General features: G+C 44.0%; 1 protein-coding gene across 1 annotated transcript; it reads left to right on the top strand.

The window, feature by feature from the left end:
* The first annotated feature begins 1057 nt into the window (after window positions 1-1057).
* On the top strand, window positions 1058-19999 carry TMEM231 (transmembrane protein 231). Its single transcript, XM_042919352.1, has 7 exons — window positions 1058-1296; window positions 1392-1561; window positions 13709-13837; window positions 14170-14313; window positions 16427-16508; window positions 17636-17741; window positions 18098-19999. The coding sequence occupies exons 1-7, from the start codon at window positions 1158-1160 to the stop codon at window positions 18276-18278; spliced, it is 951 nt and encodes a 316-aa protein (XP_042775286.1). The 5' UTR covers window positions 1058-1157; the 3' UTR covers window positions 18279-19999.
* The last annotated feature ends 1277 nt before the right edge of the window (window positions 20000-21276 follow it).

Genomic DNA, 21276 nt, shown 5'->3' with positions numbered 1-21276 from the left:
GGATAGTTTTTCCAAATTGTCATGTCTTTACCTCTCAGGTGTCTTGTGTTGTTAGGATCTCAGCTATTCTCTTCATCTAAAAGGCATTTCTAGGGGGGGCGCCTGGGTGGCTCATTCGGTTGGGCATCCGACTTCAGCTCAGGTCATGATCTCACGGTCTGTGAGTTCGAGACCCGCATCGGACTCTGGGCTGACAGCTCAAAGCCTGGAACCTGTTTCGGATTCTGTGTCTCCCTCTCTCTCTGACCCTCCCCTGCTCATGCTCTGTCTGTCTCTGTCTCAAAAATAAATAAATGTTAAAAAAAATTTAAAAAAAAAAGACATTTCTAGGTTGCCTTCAAAATAGAGGCATCAACTACCGATTTTTCTCTGAACACACTACCTTTTGGAACTGCAATGTGATCCTTCAGGGCCTCCTTCTGCCAGGAAATACTGGCGGGGGGTGGGGGGCGGTGGTGATAGTGGTGGAAGCATTCAATTAAGTGATGAGCCAGTGTCATCTCTGTGGAGGACCCCAGCTTCCCTTAGAACCGGTGGCGAAGCTTGTACCCAGTATAAGGTAATGAAGTATAGCCGAGAACCATGTAGTAATTATCTTTTATCCCTCGAAGATCTCAGAGATTTGTGTCCCGTTTCTCTGTCCTGTTACGGAGTATAGTGAAAGCAACAAATTTTGGAGACAAAGGGACCTGGCTTTGGTCTTAGCGGGGCCACCGCCAGAACTACAGCCACATTTGTGTTTTCCTGTAATGTCTAGTGTGCTGTGACTGATTGGACTTAACTATGCACAACACTGGGGATTAACAGTTGACACATAAGCAGGTAGTTACTTCAAGTCAACTTTTAGGAAAATCCTATTTTGCGCAAGTATTAACACAGGGCATGGCGACGATTCTGGGCTCGGAAATACCCTTTTTCCACTTAGCGTTTGGAAAAGGAACGTAAGGCCGAAAGGAGGTCTAACGCCCACCAGCGGGCACCGCCCCCTCTTAGCCCCACCCCTACCAAGGCCCCGCGTTCCTTGCTATTGGTTCCTCTCGCTGCGCCGTCCGTTGCCGTGGAGACCAAGGCTATGGCAACCAGGAGAAGCCAAACTTGGTCCTTCCTCTGGAATCGCGAGGGCTCCAGGACAAGGGGCTGGACTCCGCGCGGAGTTCATGGCGCTCTACGAGCTTTTCTCTCATCCGGTGGAGCGCGGTTACCGCGCGGGGCTCTGCTCCAAGGCCGCGTTGTTCCTGCTGCTGGCCGCCGTGCTCACGTACATCCCGCCGCTGCTGGTGGCCTTCCGGAGCCACGGTGAGCTTGCCCGCGGCCGCAGAGCGCACAGTTCCCCGCGGCCCGCTGTGCCGGTGCCCGCCTTCGTGACCTCCCCATTGCCCTCTCTATCTCAGGGCTTTGGCTGAAGCGGAGCAGCTACGAAGAGCAGCCGACCGTGCGCTTCCAGCACCAGGTGCTACTCGTGGCCCTGCTGGGACCCGATCACGACGGGTTCCTGGCCTGGAGCACGTTCCCCGCCTTCAACCGACTGCAGGGGGATCACCTGCGCGTCCCGCTGGTTTCGGTAAGTGGTTCTCCCTCAGGCCTAGAGGCCCACCGGGACTGGGAGAGGGTGGCGGGGGGAGGGTGAGCGGCCCGGCCTGGGGAAGCCCAGCTTGGGTCTTAAAGGTCGTGAACCCACGAAAATTGTGTACACAGGCACATTGGCCTTTGTATATGTTTAATTTCCTGGGAAGTGACACTGTTGACTCATTTGACTTCAAGCAGTCCGCAACCCCAAGAAAGTTAGCCACTGCTGTTAGCATGTGTCCTACACAGAGACCCGAAGCCTGGGGACAGCCTGTGTCTCGTCCCCGTCATTTCCGTGGGCCTGGCCTGATGGATGAGTGGTCGCGAAAATTCCTTTATGAATCACAAAGGCCGAAAGGTGTTCTTATTAATTACCCCACTGTGTCGCTGCATTTGTGCATCGCCCCAGAGACCGGCAAGGGCATGCATTTTTAATGCAGACCTGACACGTGGAAGCCGAGGCGCTCATTGGTCAAGGGACCTCCCCAGAATGTGCTGGGGGCCCAGTCCCGCCTCCCTGGATTTGTAAGCGTGGATGCTGCTCCATTTTGCAGCTGTCCAGGATGAAAAGGAAACATTTTACTGTCTGTAATTTAGTATTTGGTTCAGGATGAGTGTTTCCTCTACATTCACCCCCTTTCTGCTCATTTTCTGAAAACATTTTCCTTTAGAAGTATAAAAATTCTATTTTTTCTTCTTCCAAAGTTGAATCTCTTTACCCACAAAAAATTTTTTAATCTGATTGGACATATGAATAACAACAAACAAAATATGAATTCAGATTGTTTTTTTCTGATTACTTTAAATTTTCATATTTTTTTCTGGTGGTAAACATGCATGCTCATTGTAAAATATTAAAGAATTACAAGTATATATAATGACAAAGGTACATGGTAGGCATATGTATACTTGTTAATTAACCTTATTCTTTTTAAAATCTGCATAGTATTTCACAATATGGAATAACTGTAATGGATTTAACAATTCTCTCTTGGTGAATGTTTGATGTGCTTTTACTTTTTCACGGTTAGAATACTGCAGTGAACAAGATTTTGAGTAAATCTTGCACCTTTAAACATCAAATTGTAAGGAATTGGAATACAAGCTGTTTGTTGAAATTGTATCAGTAAACATAAAACTAACCAAGGAAATAATTACTAAATCCAGTGAAATAAAAAGTAAGGAAAAAGGAGAAAGGTAAAGGATTTACTTAGTCATAATTATGGGAACACTGAATATAGATTGACTAACCAAAATGAGGGTTAAACTCAGTTGAGGAGTGGAGGGCAGAAAACTAACCTTTCATCTCTCCTTGTGGCAAGTCAATAGAGAATGCCCAACACTGAGAAATACAGAAGTGCCTGTGCCAATGTTATTTAAAGACATGGAGATACATTTCTGCACAATCAGTAAATGAGATGAAAATATTTGCCATGGGGCTGGAAGTCTGCTACGTTTTGTAACAAACATTGTTGAACACCTTTGATTCTTTAAATGATCAGGTATTTTAAATTAATTTTAGAGGCATCTGGGAGGCTCAGTCGGTTAGGCGTCAGACATCGGCTCAGGTCATGATCTCACAGTTGGTGGGTTCGAGCCCCACATCGGGCTCTCTGCTCTCAGCATGGAGCCCGCTTTGGATTCTCTGTCTGCCTCTATCTCTGTCCCTTCCCCATATCTGTTTCCAAATTGCATTCTCCCTCTCTCAAAAATAAATAATAAAAACATAAAAAAATTGCCAGATGGGATTAAAAAATTGACTTTAAAACATAGAACTGGAGTAGGAGATAAATCTCCTTCAATAACTCCTCACGAATCATTACATGTTGCCCATTTTTATTCTTACTGGAGATGATAATGCCTGTGGAGAAGGGTGACTATGGATGAGAGACTGTGTCAAGATGTGCTTACTTTTCACTGTATACCCACTGTATTTCTCGTGTTCCACATGCATGTGATTACTTTCCAAAAGTGGAAGCAAAGGCGTTGTTTATTCCAAACAAAAAATTAACTTGCTCGTTTTACTTTAGGTTAGTATTCCCTGTCTTTTAAGTTTTTGGTAGAAGATTTTTTTCATCACATTTGTGTATTCCTCTCTATCATACTCCCTGGTTACTTGAGTCTAAGAATTAATTAGGAAAACTTAAAAATAATCATGAAAACAAGGATACAACATTAGGTTTTATTCATTTGTTCACCCACCAACTGACTGGCTTCCCCGACTGACTGCTAGTTAGCGAGGCTCTTATCTCTGTAACCGGAAACTACTCCCTCAAGAGCACTGCTCATGTTCCCCCTGCTTCGCCAATTTTTCATCCACGAAACCAAGACAATCTCTTATTTTTATGGTGCCCAGAACTATTAATCCTTTTTAATACCAGGTAATTTTACACTATGTAACACAAAGCCAAAGCTCCTTTTTCCTAGTCTTTCTTTTCCCTCCATTCCAGGCCAGTGTCTATAAGTAATCTATGACTATGTCATCTGTGTTCTTTCTCAGTAAATGATTTGCTTCGTTCTAGCTGAGCTCTTGGTTTGAGAATAATTTCCAATCATAAGATATAAATCAATGAGCTAGAAGATATAGTGCAAGTACAGATCTCAACAGCAACTCAACAAATAAACTCATTAGGAATAAGCTTAACAAGAAATGTACAAGATCTATGTAAATAAAAAGACTGGTGAATGACACAAAAGAGATCAAAAGAATGGTGATTTCTGTCATACCCTTGGATAGGAAAATTCAACATCATAAAGATATCTCTTCTCCCTTGGTTAATCTATACTTTCAATGCATTTTCAATGAAAACGTAACAGTTTGGAGGGATAGACAGAAACTCTAGCACAAAGAGAAGGGTAATACAAGGAGAATAGCTCTATCAGATAATAAACTATACGTTAAGGCCATAATAAGTAAAGCAGTGTGGTTTGAAGAACTTGTATAAAAAGTATAGAAAAGGACTCATATATCATAAAGGTGGCATTTTAAATCAGTGACGAAAGCTGACTTACATAATAAAATGGTGTAGGGACAACTGGGAAGCCATATGGAAAAAGTTAAAATGGAGCCAGGGCTCAGACTCTACACCAGAATTAAAGTCCAGACAGATAAAAATTCAATTTAAAATGTGAAATAAGGGGCACCTGGGTGGCTCAATCGGTTAAGCCTCCAACTTTGGCTCAGGTCATGATCTCACGGTTCGTGAGTTGGAGCCCCGCGTCAGGCTCTGTGCTGACAGCTCAGAGCCTGGAGCCTGCTTCAGATTCGGTGTCTCCCTCCCTTGGCCCCTCCTCCACTCATATTCTGTCTTTCTCTGTCAAAAATAAACATGAAAAAAAATTTTAATGAAATAATTAATGAAACAAATGGTGGGCGAAAGCTTTTACATCTTGGAATAGGAAAGGTTATTCGAAGTGTGACATTAAATCTAGAAGCCATAAAAGAAAATTTGGGGTAAATTCAACTCTATAAAAATAAAAATTATTTTTTAAAACTATGGGCATGGTAAAACCCATAAGCACAGTCAAAACCCAAATGACAACTAGGACAAAGTTTTATTATTTGTATCACTTGTAAAAAGCTCCTTTCCCTAACACAAAGTGCCTACAGATCTATAATTAAAAGACCAAGCACCCACTAGAAAAACAAACAAAGAATGTAAACAGTTCAGAGAAAAGGAAACATATTTGACTCTTAAATATATGAAATCACACGCACGATTAGAGAAATGCAGAGAATATATTGAGATGCCATTTTTTAATCTATCAAATAGGCAAAAATTGAAGTGTGACAACACCGTGGTCAAGACGTAGGGAAGTGTGTGAGCACTTTCGTATGCCACTGATGGGAGTGTAGATTGGAACAACCTCTTTGAAGGAATACATGTCCTTATTTATCAAAATTACAGATGTACAGGCCTGCTTCAGGCCTGCTTCAGGCCTGCTTCCATTTCCAGTGAGGTACCCTAGGTTTGTGCACACATGTGAAACGAGTTATGTAAAAAGTTGCTTATTGCAGCATTGTTTGTAATTAGGTAAACAACCCATGTAGTAATAGAAGACTCAGCAAAGAAATTGTGGTACATCTGCCCAGTGGAATGTTGCATAGCTTTTTTTTTTTTTTTTTTAAGTTTATTTAGTTTGAGAGAGAGTTCCTGTGCAAGTGGGGGAAGGGCAGAGAGAGAATCCCAAGCAAGCTCCATCCTGGGCTCAATCTCAAGAATCATGAGATCTTGACCTGAGCCAAAATCAAGAGTCCTAGGCTTAACTAACCGAGCCCAGGTGCCCGGCATAGCTATTTTTTTAAGTTATTATTTTTTAAAATTTTTTTAAAATATTTGTTTATTTTTGAGAGAGAGAGAGACAGAGTGTGAGTGGGGGGAGGGACAGAGACAGGGGAAGATACAGAATCTGAGGCAAGCTCCAGGCTCTGAGCTATCAGCACAGAGCCCAACGCAGGGCTCGAACTCATAAACCGTGAGATCATGACCTGAGCCAAAGTCGGATGCTCAACCAACTGAGCCACCCAGGCGCCCCTACGCCCCTAAGTTGTTTATTATTATTATTATTATTATTATTATTATTATTATTATTATTAGAGAGAGAGAGAGTGCATGCATGCACACACACAAGTTGGGGAGGGACAGAGAAAGAGGAAGAAAGAATCCCAAGCAGGCTACACTCTAAAGCAGGTTTGACACGGGGCTCGAGCCCACAAACTGTGAGATCATGACCTGAGTTGACATCAAGAGTCAGACGCTCAACGAACTGAGCCACCCAGGCACCCCTAGCTATTTTTTTAATGAAGTGGATCTCTGTATATTGAATTACCTCCAAAAGAAATTGGTAAGTACAAAAACCAAAAATTATATATTGTAAGCTTCCATTCATATAAAAATAATAGAAAAAATAGCAACATATGTGTGTGTGGTTGTATACACATATACATACATGCATGTTCTTTCTCTGGAAGGATTCAAAAGACACAACACTGATTGCTCTGGGGAAGGAATTAAGTAGCTAAGGTTAGGATGGGAGAGAAACTTTTTCACTATATGTTCTTTTGCTGTATACCCTTTTACCTTTTAAATTTTGTACGATAAGAGTGTAATACATATTCCAGATTTTTAGACTATAACGACAACAATTTTTAAAGGAAAAAATTTAGAAAGTGCCCAAGTAAGGCAAAAACAAACCAAAAACAATAACAGCTGCTAAGTATATAAAGTGACACAGCCGCTTTGGAAAATAGTTTGCAGTTCCTCAAAAAGTTAAACTAGAATTACCGTATTTTCTAGTACCTCCATGCCTAGGTATATGTGTACCCAAGAGAATTGAAGACCTACAGCTACACAAAAACTCATGCACAAATGTTCATAGAGGCTTTATTTCTAATAGCAAAAAACCCAACCCAAATGTCCATCAACAAATGAATGGATAATTGAAATGTGTTATAGCCATTCAATGGAACATTATTCAACCACAGAAAGGAAGGTTCAGCGTGGATGAACCTTCAAAACATGCTAAGTGAAAGAATCCAACCACAAAACAGCACAGCGTATGATTCCATTTATATTAAATGTTCAGAATAGACAAATCTGTAGAGACAGAAATTAGGATTCCACAGGCTTGGGGAATTGGGGGAGGGGAGAGATGGGTAGTGACTCATGTGCTTGGGGTTCCTTTTCTGGATGAAGAAAATATTTTGAAATTGGAACTTAGATAGTGGTCATAGTTGCACAACTTTTGAATATCCTAAAATCTACTGAACTGTATATTTTATCATATGTGAAGTAAGTCTCAGTTTTGTTTTAAACCAGGTGGGTGATCTTATGGTAACACACCAGGGAAGCAGTGGTTTTAGGTCAAGGTTTGACCAAATGCTGGGGAGTGGCTTTGTGGTTGCTAATTTGGGAAAATGCCTCAGCAGTCAGAAACGGCCTTGCTTCTCCTTTTGGTCAGATCACCTTGCACGGCGTCTCTAAAGTCCCTATGCTTTAAATGCTTTCAAAGTCTGAGTTTCTTGTTGTTGCTATTGTTGCTAATGACAGAAGGGAAAAAAAAAAGCACAGGGTGACCTCTCTCTTCAATAAGGTGAAGGTGACTTAGCTCTTTAAGGCATGTGTGGACCCATAGAATATGGGGGCTGAAGGCTATAAAGGGATTCAGGAAGGTGAGTGGGGAGCATCATGCGTCTGAGATACCCATTTTGTTTTCACATCTCTCAAATCAAAATCTGTCCTCTCTAAGGTATCTTACAATAGCTGCTGCCGGGAGACAGGCTTGGCATAGTCCTCATTGCCTACCCATGTGCAAACATCAGATGTGCCAGGGTCAAAACTTCCAGAAGGGACAACGGCATCTTGAAAGAAAACCCCAGCAACAATAATTAAACATTATCTTAACCCTGAGAACCAAATGTTGGCCATTTGGAAGGTTCAAGAGGCACTTAAAAATAGGCTAGCTCTACATAACTTTTAAAATTTGTATTTGAGGGAGGGAGGGAGAGAGAGAGAGAGAGAGAGAGAGGAGAGAGAACGCGTGTGAGCTGGGAAGAGGGGCAGAGGGAGAGAGAGAGGCTAATTTTAAGCAGGCTCCATGCTGAGCATAGAGCCCAACGCGGGGCCGGGATCATGACCTGAGCTGAGACCAAGAGTTGGATGTTCAACTAACTGAACCACCAAAGCACCCCATAATTTTAAAGCCTGCTTAAGAGCCCAGACCAATGGATTTTAGTTAATTTTTAAAAACTATTTTATCAGAAAAAAAATTTTATTGGGGCGCCTGGATGGCTCAGTCGGTTAAGCGTCTGACTTTGGCTCAGGTCATGATCTTGCGGTCGGTGAGTTGGAACCCCGCATCAGGCTCTGTGCTGACATCTCAGAGTCTGAAGCCTGCTTCGGATTCTGTGTCTCCCTCTCTCTCTCCCCTCCCCACTCACACTCTGTCTCTCTCTCTGTCTCTCAAAAATGAATAAATGTTAAAAAATTTTTTAAAAATATTTTACCAAAAGACAAAATTACATAGAAAAGCATGGCTAACATTGAGTCACAAAGTGATGCAAGAGTATCAACATGTAGAAGTTTTAGGAATCCCTAGATCAATTTATTATGTATATATATGTATATGTATATACATGTATAGTATATATACATATAATAATATATATGTATATGTATATACATGTATAGTATATATACATATAATAATATACATATATATGTATGTACATATATATAAATAAGTGTGTGTGTGTATATATATATATATATATATATATACATAGTTTTATTTGAGAGAGAGTGGGTGAGCAGGGAAGAGGGGCAGAGAGAGAGAGAGAATCTTAAGCAGGCTTCACACTCAGCACCAAGCCTGACGTCGGCCTCAATTCCACGATCCTGGGATCATGACCTGAGCGGAAATCAAGAGTCAGACACTCAACTGACCAAGCCATCCAGGTGCCCATATAATAGGTGCTAGGATATAAAGTAACGGTGCATTTTATAATTGTTGGTATCTTAGGTTCATTGAAATGCAGGTAGCAAGGATTTGATGAGTCTAGGGGCCATAAAGTATTGGTCCCTACTTTGCTGGAGACCGAAAGACTGTGCCAAAGAGTATTTTCAACATTAAAAGAAAAAAATGAAACACCTAATGATGACAAGTAATACAGCACGATGGACACTGGTATACACTAAGAAATTAAACTTGGGGCGCCTGGCTCGCTCAGTTGGTACGCCATGCAACTCTTGATTGTGAGTTTGAGCTCCACATTGGGTATAGAGATTACTTAAACATAAAATCCTTTGAAAAAAATTAATAAATTAACCTTTGATGAAAGAATATGATATGAAAGAATTAAAAGGTATGAAAGCAAACAGGGGCCTAACAAAATTCCAACAAGCCATCAAATACTAAATACCATAGAATCTCCAATGGGGAAAATGTTACAAGTTGGAGCCCTCTGGAAGTAATGGCGGTGATTAAATTTACAGCAACTCTCACAGTCAGGTGGTGTGCATGTCAGTGGGTCTTGTTCCGCTCCACACCCATCCTCCTCCACCCCGCTTTGTCCTGCTCTCTGAGTTGCTGAAAACCACATCCTCCTTTGCCCACTGGCTCTCTGTGAGGCTCGGCCTGTAGGAGGTATGATGAGCTTACTTCTGGGAGTGGGAGAAAACTTGAAACTACAACCAGAGGGAAGAACCATTGCCCGGGTTAAGCAAACCGAAGGAAGAAGTCTCCTCCAGCCTTATTGATTCCCTCTGGTGGGTTCTTTCTTCCAGGCTCCTGAGGTCTGGGTCCCAACTCCTTGAGGTAATGCCAGCCTCTTCCCTTCCTTCTGCAGACCTAGGTGTGGTGCTGCTTCCTGCCGTCACCCTAACTTGGTACTCCCCTCCTGCCTTTCTGATCCTCTAATACCTTTGTTACTAATTATTCCCTGTACTACACTCCCTCTGTTAAAGTTATTGTTTACTTTTGTTTCTGTCTTCCTCATTGGCCCCAGATGGATCTAGGCACACTGATGAGAATTGACTAAACCTACCAATGCCTGCATTTATCTCATCTAGTATATTTGTATTGATTTCACATATATCCTAAAGGATTATCCTGCTTTAACCACCAGAAATCTTTAAAATTAGGGTTCTTTTTTAAAAAAAGTTTATAATGTTTATTTATTTTTTTGAGAGACAGAGAGAGAGTGGGGGAGGGGCAGAGAGAGAGGGAGTCACAGAATCCAAAGCAGGCTCCACACCATCAGTGCAAAGCCTGATGTGGGGCTCAAACCCACAAACTGTGAGATCATGACCTGAGTCGAAGTCAGACACTTAACGGACCGAGCCACCCAGGCACCCCTGAAATTAAGGTTCTTGTGGGCTATTGTAGAAGGAGCACTAAATAGAGCCTGTAAATCTAAGTCCTAGCCCCAGTTCTGTCACTGGGTCCCCTACCCTTTCTTAGCCTCAATGTAATACTGTAAAGAGCTCTTTTTAATTATTGCTAATTATTACTATAGCTGAGGTATGCAGAGGAATCAGATGGGACAATCAATGGATATACAAATTGCTTCAAATTGCACATATGCCTTATAAAAATAAGGTACTGGTATAATTTATGAATTCTCTCAGCCAAACACACCAATCGGGTTTTAGATACTAACCTTGAACTTGTGTTAAAGAAGTATTAGCTCTCTGAATGCCTGCCTTTAGACCTGTTGCACATGTGTTAAGCTTGATTTGAACTCAGCGGAATGAAAGGGTGGATGTCATCAGTGGTCCAAGTGCTGGCACAGAAATGCAGCCCACCCTGCCCACCCTGTGGGGGTGACAGCCGGACCTGGCGGCGGGCACTTGTGGGAGATGCAGTGCATACATCATTCGTTCACCCCCCTGCTGCCTTGGCCTCAGCCTCCACCTCCCTCCTCACCCACTCGGCGGCACTGGCCTCGTCGCTCCCTTAAGCACTGACCCACTTTGCACACAGCGCAGAGCGCGGAGCGGGTGAACTTTGTCAGCAGGGATCACTCTTACCCCAGATACTTCTGTGCCTCATCACCTCACTTCATTCTAGCCTCCCACAGTCAGATATTCCTGAAAATTTCCTGTAAAAAATGGCTGTGAAATCCTACCCTGTCTTTCTTTCATTTCAGCCTATTTTATCTCTCTTTGTGGCACTTACCACATTTATTTGTTTATTGATTTATTTTCTGCCTCCCTGGCCGGGGACAAAAGCGCCATTAGGGTAAAGAGTTCATCTGTTTTGGTTGCCATTATATTCCCAGCACCCGACAGTGCCTGGCACCTAGTAGGCCCCTAAAAAAATACTTGACAAAGTAACGTGTGAATTTAACAGGCAGACACTAAATTATTCCCCGGTGTCAGATCCCTGTCCTGTGCGAACTTGAAGCAGAAGTGTGTGCACAGACAGAACACAGACTTACAAACTTTGATGCTGGCTTTTTGCAAAAAGATTTGTCCTACCCAACATTTTCCCCTTGAGGGTTTGGTTTTTTAAGTCTGGGCGTTTTAGTCCTAGAAAGAGGACGAGATTCTAAGTCAAAGATGAGGTTTCAAATCCAGTCTTTACCACTACTAGCCACACATGACAAACCCCTCCATCTCCCTGAACCTCAATTTTCTCGTCCATACAGTGGGGATAATACTCGCTCTGCTTCCCTCAGGCTTTATTGTAAAGATCAAATAAAAAATGCATTTCTGTCCCTCCCACACTGTGTTGGGGTCTGGATTCTTCTGGCAACTCATTCCAGCCACTCTCCTGTCCTGCAAGTGGAGACGTTTGATCTTTGTCTTCCTCTCCACTCCTAAGATCCAGAAGGCAGGGGTCCACTACATAGAGTTAACGCGACTTTGTCTTGCCAGTCTTCCCAACCGAAGAAAATTCACGGGAAGACAAGGCAGCCTGTTCCCCATCCTACTCAAAATTGCTAATACCTCATTGCCTCAGCGACTTGATCGCCAGCCTTGTAACAGATATCTCTCCCCTACACCTGTGAAGCTGATGGAACAGGACAGAGAAAACAGAATCCGACAGAAGAGAGAGAGGGCAGGCTTCTCTGTCACAAGGCCTAGGATAAGGACATTATTGTCTAGAAGGAAAGACATGATTGAAAGTTCCTGAAAACTGAGCTGGCTTCATCTCAAACAACCGTAGTAGCCCGAAAAAGAACAAAGAATCTCTTCCTTGCATGGTAGTAATGGCGGAAAGCAAAATGAATCTGTTCACAGAGCATGCAGATGAGAATGTTGATATACCACAGTAGAATCTTTCTGAGGACGTACAGGGGAAAAGGGTCACTTGTAGCAACAGGATCCAGAGCTGTGCCAAGGAATCGTGTCACAGTGATCTTATTTCAGTGACCATCTTCCCGGTTACTCATTTTAGGGTCCCTATGGGGTGGGACTATGGGAGGTGAGGCCGGATTCTGGTGTTTTTTATGAGCCGTCATTTGCCTTTTTCCTTCCTTAGGTCTCTGTTTTCCCTACTTTCATGTGCATAATTTATAAATCATCTGTGTAGTTTTAATGCCTCACTGATTTTACATAGCTTCCTTTTTCATTGTGTTGATTGGTACTAAAAGAGGCACTCAGCTCCCAAGCCCCGACATCAGTGATGAGAATGAGGTCCAGTATCGACAGTCTAAAACAAAGACGCTCATGGTTAAACAAAGTATACGTAGAGCTCGGTGGTTTTCTTCTGAGTCTGTTTGGGGGAATGTGTAATGAGGAAGATTCATTTCTTTTCTATTTAAAACATTTTTTTTAATGTTTATTTACTTTTGAGAGAGAGTGCAAGACTACAAGCAGGGGAGGGGCAGAGAGAGAGGGAGACAGAGGATCGGAAGCAGGCTCTGCACTGACAGCACAGAGCCCGATGCGAGGCTCGATCTCACAAACTGTGAGATCATGACCTGAGCCAAAGTCGGATGCTCAACCGACTGAGCCACCCAGCTCCCCTTTTTTCTATTTTAAAAAGCTGACTTCTAGGGGCTCCTGGGTGGCTCAGTCAGTTAAGCGCCCGACTTCGGCTCAGGTCATGATCTCACAGTTTGTGAGTTCGAACCTCGCATCGGGCTCTGTGCTGACAGCTCGGAGCCTGGAGCCTGCTTCACATTCTGTGTCTCCCTCTCTCTCTGCCCCTTCCCTGCTCATGCTCTGTCTCTCTCTGTCTCAAAAACAAATAAACATTAAAAAAAATTTTTTTTAAATAAAATAAAAATAAAAGGCTGACTTCTAGAGAAGCAGAAGGCAATTCTAATGTGCTATTTAAATATTCCATGTAAACTCAAGATGTGTTTCCAAAGAAAAAAGAACACGCCAGCAGCACAACAAACCAAAAAGATCAAAGGAGACAATGAAAAAAGAAAAATGCCATCCCGGTGCTGTTGATCTTGCCGCTTCAAGTTCCTCTTCAGTTTGAGAAGCACTAGTACGAAAGCTCAGAGGCCACGCACATGGCGTCTCTTTCCCTGATATTGATCCATTTATACCCATTTATTCCTTTGTTTCTTTTGGTGGGGGAGATAAATCCTGTGAATAGCAAAGGAATGGGTCACGTGTACAACAGTGGCTTCTTCCCAGACTCATTAAGGACCAGGGTCACTGGCCCTCTTTGGGTTTCCTAGACTCGAGAAGAAGACAAGAACCAGGATGGGAAAATGGACGTGTTACATTTTAAACTGGAGCTTCCTCTGCAGTCCACGGAGCATGTTCTTGGTGTGCAGCTCATCTTGACTTTCTCCTACCGATTGCACGTGAGTCCATTCCTCGCGGCAGCCCGTCCCCTCCCTTTTGTCTTTTAATAGAATGGAGCCCTCTCCCTGAGCTCTAGGGAAACTCACGCTGCAGAAGGCTCTATTATGAGGTGTAGTTTGGGGTTTAATTGAGGCAAATCGAATGCTTCTCATCGGGGTCCTATTAATGTAGGTGAGATGCTAAGACGCTCAGAGGGTTTTCTGTGCTTCCTGCTTGGCTAACCCTGGTGTTTAAGGGACTAGTAGGCAGCAACCACAGACAGGGATGCTGGGAACGCAGAGCCTTCCGATGTGACTGAAATGGCTATCGTCTCTCCTTGTGATGATTTCAGAGGATGTCGACATTCGTGATGCAGAGCATGGCGTTTCTCCAGTCCTCCTTTGCTGTGCCAGGGTCCCAGCTCTATGTGAACGGAGACCTGAGGCTGCAGCAGAAGCATCCCCTAAGCTGCGGTGGCCTTGACGTTCGGTACAACGTAAGGGTGCTTTTTACTGTCCGCCTCTTTTGTTTCTCTCTGTTACCGTTTCCCAAGTTCTTTGAAGAGGGAGGACATGAAAGTTGGAAATAGCATTTTTCTGTGGGTGGCACGGAAGAGGATTTCTGAGGAATTCTTGCCATGAATTCTTTCAAAACATAGAGACAGATACACCTGTATTTGTATCTAAAAAGAGGGGGGGAAATCTGTCTTTAAGAACTAAACTGCATGTTGTTTTTGGGTGTCCGTGTGCACACACACGGCACATTCCAAGCGGTGTTTTGCAGTTCGTGTAAAACACTGGGGGAATCGTACTAACCACCGTTTATTAAGCACATAACATATGCCAGCCCTGCGTTAAGAGGTTTAAATATATCATCTCATTGAATCATGACAGCAGCCTCGTGAGACGCCTGCTCCTGTCATTTCCCAGCTCTCCAGCCTCTTGTCCTATCACGGTCCCCCTGGCTGCTTTCTAGCCACACGGGCCCTTTTGCTGTTCCTCAAGCCTGCAAAAGGAAGTTCCTGCCCCCCCCACCCCACCCACCCCCAGGTTATGCACTTGGCCTTTCCCTCTGCCAAGTGTCCACACAGCCTGCTCTGCTACTGCATTCGGGTCCCTGCTGGAATATCCCTGAGCACAGTCCTTCCCTGACACTCCTTTCTAAACAGCATTCTCCTCCCTGCCCACCACTCCACACCTAGATTTCTTTTCTGTACTTCCACTGGAAATATCAAAGATCTGTTTTCAGTTCTTTGCTAGCTGTTTTTCCCCAGTGGCAAAAGCACTGACATCTTCTATACTGTCACTCCAGTACCTAAAACAGGGCCTGGCACACTGAAAGCACTCAGACAGATTTGTTGAAAGACTGAACTCTCCTTTCACACATGAGGAAACTGGGGCGGATAGAGACTAACGAATTTTCCCCAAATCCTGCCGCTTGTAAATAACAGAACCATGAACTGTCTCTCCGGGGCTGGAACTCATGCATATGATCGCTCATGACTAACCTATCTTTTACCACATGGGGGGCCCACATAAGTTGGGCTGCTCTACTTTTGAAAATGAAATTCAGTGTTATCAGTTATTACAGGCAAAAACCAGGACTGTTCCAGATAAATGTATTTATGGTCACTTTAGCCATAATCAATATAAGTTAAAAAAAACAAAAGGAGGGGGACTATAAGATATAAACCTTTTTTTTTTTTAAGCTTATTTATTTTGAGAGAGAGAGAGAGAGAGAGAGAGAGAGAGCAGGCATGCATGAGCAGGGGAGGGGCAGAGAGAGAGAGGGAGAGAATCCCAAGCACGCTCAGCAACGTCGGCTCAGCACAGAGCCCAACACGGTGCTGAAGACTGCAGCTGAGTCTGACACTCAACCGACTGAGCCACCCAGGCACCCCAAGATATAAACATTTTATATGAAGGTTTATATAGTAGCATATGTCAACAAGAATGTGATATTAGAAGGCAGGAGATGTTTCCTTCTTCAAAGGATTAGATGCTTATTATTTGTACTTTATCCTATTTCCATTTCTACACTTAAAAGAGATAAATTACAGAGCATTCAAGGAAGAGCAAGAAAAAGACAAAGGGGTTGAAAATATGGTCTCCTTAAAAAATGTAAGGAATTACTGCTCCCCTTGGAATAGAGAGGGGTATTTTATAACTAGCTGTAAAACCTGTGAAAGGTGGATATTGACCCCTGTTTCTATCCCTGCAAAAGGGAAGACTGAACATAGATGATTTAAATTATTGGGGTGGCTCAGTCGGTTAAGCGGCCGACTTCAGCTCAGGTCATGATCTCGCAGTTCATGAGTTCGAGCCCCGCATTGGCCTCTGTCCTAACAGCTCAGAGCCTGGAGCCTGCTTCAGATTCTGTGTCTCCCTCTCTCTCTCTGCCCCTCCCACTCTCTCTCTCTCTCAAAAATAAATAAACATTAGAAAAAATTGTTGCACGGGAGGTCATCCATTCTTGAAGAAAGGGTTACTGATGCCTGAGCAGGCCACCATGCACGAGAGGCCAGTCTCAGCTGTGGGTGGGTGGGAGGAGAGAAGGATGAGTGGAAAAGTGGCTGGGGGCTCACTCCACACCCTCCTGCCACATCCCAGGTGTCTGTAATCAACGGGACCAGCCCTTTTGCCCGTGACTATGACCTCACCCACATTGTTGCCGCTTACCGGGACAGGAATGGTGAGTCATGGGTACAATGCACTCAGCTGCTTCTCCAGGACCTTCCAGGTCAGTGGGAACATTGGACAAAACCACAACTGGAGCTCTTGTCAAGATAAAAATGTCCAAGCCAGTGACTACTCAGTGATGGGAGGGGAACAGGCTACCCAGGGTCTGTCCTTTTCCTCCTGATCTAAAGACCCCGCACCCCGCCCCTGCCATCGCTACTCTTAACGTCCAGCAGGTGAGTGCTCATTTATGTCCCATGTTTATTGATCACTAGCTTGATGGATTTCTTTTTTTCTGTAAACGCCTAATTGAGTTGCTCCCCCACCACACGTGTAAAAGGAGCCAAAGACAAATTGCTAACCCTGGCTTTCAGCTAGAAGTAGGGAATGTGACTGACTTACCCCCAAATAAGCAGCTGACGTAGAGCAGGGGGCCTGGCGTTCTGGCTGGAACGCTGAGCGTGTCCATCCCTCAGAGAGGAAAGGCTCTCGGGCCAGTGTGTGTGCTTGACTCAGCACATTGGTCTGGTTGGCCGTCTGACGTTTCCTCTAAAGGCATCTGAAGCATTACGTGGCAGCCGGACATCGTAGATACCACCCACACACATTTATCAAGTTGTGAGGACCACAATCCCAGTACTTCTTCCTGAATTTTTGTAATACACTGGTGGCATTATTCCCAAACGAGAGGAATGTTAAAACAAAAACACTCATCTACAACTTTTCTTTCTTTATTCCTTCCAGTCTTTGTCCATATGCAGATTTTTTTTATACAGCTCTTATCATAGTTTATAAAACATTTTAGGATCCAACTTTTTTTTTTTGTACTTCCCCGCGCTACTACAAAGCTTTAATTGGTATTATTTTTAGTGGTAGCATAGTATTCCTTTGCTTAGCCATTCAACAGTGGAAGAACACACAGACGGTTCCAAGTTTGTAACATAAATATTTTGACAAGTGTTTCAACAAATAATTTGTGAGCAGCTTTGCACAGTCAATTCTCTTTCCTTCGGAGTCATTTTTTTGGGAAAAGTTCTGATGTGCAGAATTCGCATGAGGGGTCAAAGAATACTTTGATAGTCCTTGTTATTTTATTGAGAGAGCATTCATGGATTGATTTAACTCCTGCTTGTGTTGCAGTAACCACCGTCCTGATGGACTCCGACCCCATCTGGCTGGTGGGAAGGGCCGCCGAGGCTCCATTTGTGATTAACGCCATCATCCGGTACCCAGTGGAAGTCATTTCATATCCTTTCTGTTAAAGAGCCATAGTAGCTCAGTTTCAAAAACAGGAAAGTGCCTCCCTTGTCCCAAGAAGGGACAAATATGGGAAGCCTCCGATTGGAAATTGCTTAAATGACTCCGTCTGCTGTTCGTGCAGGGACAAAAAACAAACAAACAAAAAAAACAACCTCATTTCCTCTTCATATCTCTGGACGATTCTTCAGACCAGAATCATCCATATGTATGTATTAATAATCTTCTATCGTCCCTTTTATCATAAGGGCATTTGAAACATTTTTGCCATTTCCTGTCTAAACTAAACCTTTGGCTTAACTTCCACTTAGAAAATATCATCTGTGACTCCTTAACTGGCTGTACTTATCTACCAGGATTCTGGGAAATGATAAAGTTTGCCTGGATCCAGTATGTCAGTATCCTGCTTATCTTCCTCTGGGTGTTTGAAAGAATCAAAAGATTTGTGTTTCAGAATCAGGTGGTGACCACGATCCCTGTCACCATAATGCCCCAGGGAGAACTGTATAAGGAGCACTTATCATAAGACCATTTCTGAGAACTAAGCAGGACCCTGGCTACCTCAGCCTTGTCTTCTGGGAACGGCCATCTTAAGAAATTTTTGCAAAGAGCTCCTCATGGACACGTGCCCGTGTGTGTCCTTTTCCTATCAGAGACAAAGGACAATCCGTTGTAAGTTTTCTCTACACAAATTCCATGTCTTCTAAGCACCTCCAAAATCTTCAGGGACTAGTTTGTGGAAACATCCAGAGGTTCCTGAAGGCTATAATTTGCTTTTTTTTTTTTTTTTTGCCTTAGACTTGAATTTCAGGAGAAAACTGCAGTCAGTTCAGAACTCTTGGAAAGAGTCCCATCTCTGGTCAAGCAAAGACTTTTCCTCTCTTGAACTGAGAAACATGCTATGCATTTCTTCCCACTATTGTAAACCACTTTTTACTCTTTTCAGGCCTCTCTTGTGAGAGATATGCAAATCAGTAGCACTTTCCACTCCTGAGCATCTAAATTTCCCATTCAGAACTTTGGTTTCCAGAACTGAGAGGTCCTTGAGGGGGAGAATGGGAGCGAGAGAAAGGGAGCGCTGGAGAGCACATGCACGCACACGTGTCCAGTGGACGACTCCAGGACACCGGGACCATCCACCTGCCCTCAGGCTAACAGACACTGGTCTGTCATCAGCTGGGCTGAGCAGCCCTTTATCCCTGCCCTGCTGTGGCTGGCTTTGTGCCCTGCCTTTTGCCCTGTCTGTGCCCCTGGAACAGCAGGCTGAAGCCAGAGTGCTCTTTCGCTCACAGTCCCCTCCGCAACAGTGGGGGAAGTAAGGATTATAACAACAGTTTCTTTCTCTCTGGCCCTGACCCAACAGCCTGGACACTTGCCACTCCTCCTCCTTGACAGCCCTCCCCCACTTCTTGAAAAGGACACGGGTGACAGAGGACCTGTTGTTGGTATTGGCTCCCACTGCCAACAACCACAGAGTTTGTTTGGAGGGCTAGCAGGAGACCCAGCTACTTGTATTTCCTGTGATGAAGGGACAGGGTGCCTGTCAGAGTGAGCGGCTTTGGGGAGAACGAACAAGGTGCACTGAGGGGTAAAGAGGACGCTTGCCCGCCCAGGACAGCCTAATCCGGCCTGGTTGTTAGCAGAATGACAAGCGGTCCGACAGGGTCAACCTCCTGCCTAAGTGAGTGTCATCAGGATGGCACTGCTGAAATGGGCCTCTGTTGCACACGGAAGGCTAGTTCGCCGTTCCTGGCCTGAGGAAATGAGCTGTCCTCAAAGGACAGACGGATCTGCTTTATGATCCCAAGATGTCACTGGCACTGGAGACACGCCTGCTCTGAACCATGCTTCAGGCCCACCCACCCACACACTCCTCTACACGCGTATGCCTCAGTTTACCTTGGAGATTCAGTTCTCATTTCCAAAGCACCTTTTCTTCCAGGCTGACCAAGATAAGAGTTTTGGAAACAGCCACTTTGAAGTATTCAAGCACAAAACTAGCTTAACACTGGCCCCTCTGCCTTGTCTTTTACTATCTAGGGCTGTTTATATACCTACACAGTTTTTCTTGGGATTTAAACGAAAAACGGTTTCTGGTTTGAATCACAAAAAGGTAAGGAGAAACGGGAAGATCGCTAAAGACATGAATTAACACCGCTTTGCATTTTGTTAAATTATTTTCAGGCAGAACTTGTATAAAGAACCATGATGTTTTGTACCTTTCTAATTAAAATATTCAAAATGGAAGGCTGCACGTGTCTGTTATGAGACGACTTCGCAAAGTGGGTGGGGATGGGGAGGGCAGAGGTTGCGCACACTTCTCCCAGTTACTCACCGGCAGCCTTCCGTTGCCAGGGCTCTGCCCAAAGACCTTGGAGCTTTTGTTAGCTCTTTGGCAACATCCCCTGGTCCTGCCCCAAGTAAATGTGAGTTTTTGGTGGAATCCACATGGCCTGTGGAAACCCACAGGCTGGAAAATTACAACCGTGTCTGGTGAATATCAAATTATTTACGGATCAGATGTTGGTAGCTTCCGAAGGGGAATGACACAGTGTAGTTGGAAGAGGGGAAAGGTGAGAAATATGCAGGATTTTATCCTGAGCTGTAACAGCTAAGTCAGGGTTTGAGACAATTACTCAATATATGGGGTGTAGCGAGGGGGGGAGGGAAGATCTCTAATTTTGGTAAATGATTTTCCAGTTTCTGTTTGAATCAGGTGAGGCTCCCTAAGGCCCTGCTTAGGTCCCATCATGTAAGATTAATAAGGCAATTCTCTGTCTTCTTTTTTTCTTTCTCTTCATGTTCATGCTTTTTAAAAGACGTCTTGTTTCTTTCTGACCGGAGAAGTTCTAAATGCCTATTGGGGAAAATGTAAAATTACAGAAACCTAAAGAAAATAAGTTGTCTGTAAATGTAGAAGTTATCACGATTGGCATTCTGGCACACATCTTTCTAATCTTTTGTAGTCTAACTTTTTCATTATCATAAACAACACTTCTATGAACCTTGTGTATAAGTCCTTCTTGCCAGTTTATTTCCTTAAGTTAGATGCTAGAAAGGAATTACTAATTCAGAAAGCTTATGGCCGTTCTTAAGGATTTAAATTCATCTTGCCAAACCGCATCCTGGAAAGAATGCACTAATTTATAGTCCCAGCAGCAGAGACTTCTTTTAGATCCCAGCACGGATTATAGGAGGTCAGAATTTTTTTTCAGATGCCTGGACTCTGTTGTTATCTGGGCGGGGGAGGGGGACGGGCTGCTTTACTTTTTGAAATTTATCTTGTATTTACCCGGACTTGCTACCAAGCCTGTGCCTCTGGGATGAGACTAGAACAGGGAAGGGACGGGAGGAGGGGGCAGCCAGCTCTGGGCTTAGGTCCTGAGGGCCACCTGGCGTCTCGGCCCCTCCCAGCTGGGCTACTGGCTGGGGAGGCTGCGCTGTCCGCTTGGCATCAGGACGCCTTGGACTTGGCTTACTCAGGTCTGAGGCTGGGGGCTTGGGAAAGCGGCTTGGATTCCAAG

The sequence above is a fragment of the Panthera leo genome, chromosome E2 (assembly GCF_018350215.1).
Source record: "Panthera leo isolate Ple1 chromosome E2, P.leo_Ple1_pat1.1, whole genome shotgun sequence".
In the NCBI taxonomy this organism is placed as follows: domain Eukaryota; kingdom Metazoa; phylum Chordata; class Mammalia; order Carnivora; family Felidae; genus Panthera; species Panthera leo.
This window is presented reverse-complemented; position numbering and strand designations above follow the sequence as displayed.

Bases quoted from the DNA above. Each gene is read 5' to 3' on its own strand.
- TMEM231 (XM_042919352.1), top strand. From the start codon at position 1,158: ATGGCGCTCTACGAGCTTTTCTCTCATCCGGTGGAGCGCGGTTACCGC. The intron at 14,314-16,426 runs GTAAGGGTGCTT...GCCACATCCCAG, and splicing joins GCCTTGACGTTCGGTACAAC to GTGTCTGTAATCAACGGGAC. The intron at 16,509-17,635 runs GTGAGTCATGGG...CTTGTGTTGCAG, and splicing joins CGCTTACCGGGACAGGAATG to TAACCACCGTCCTGATGGAC.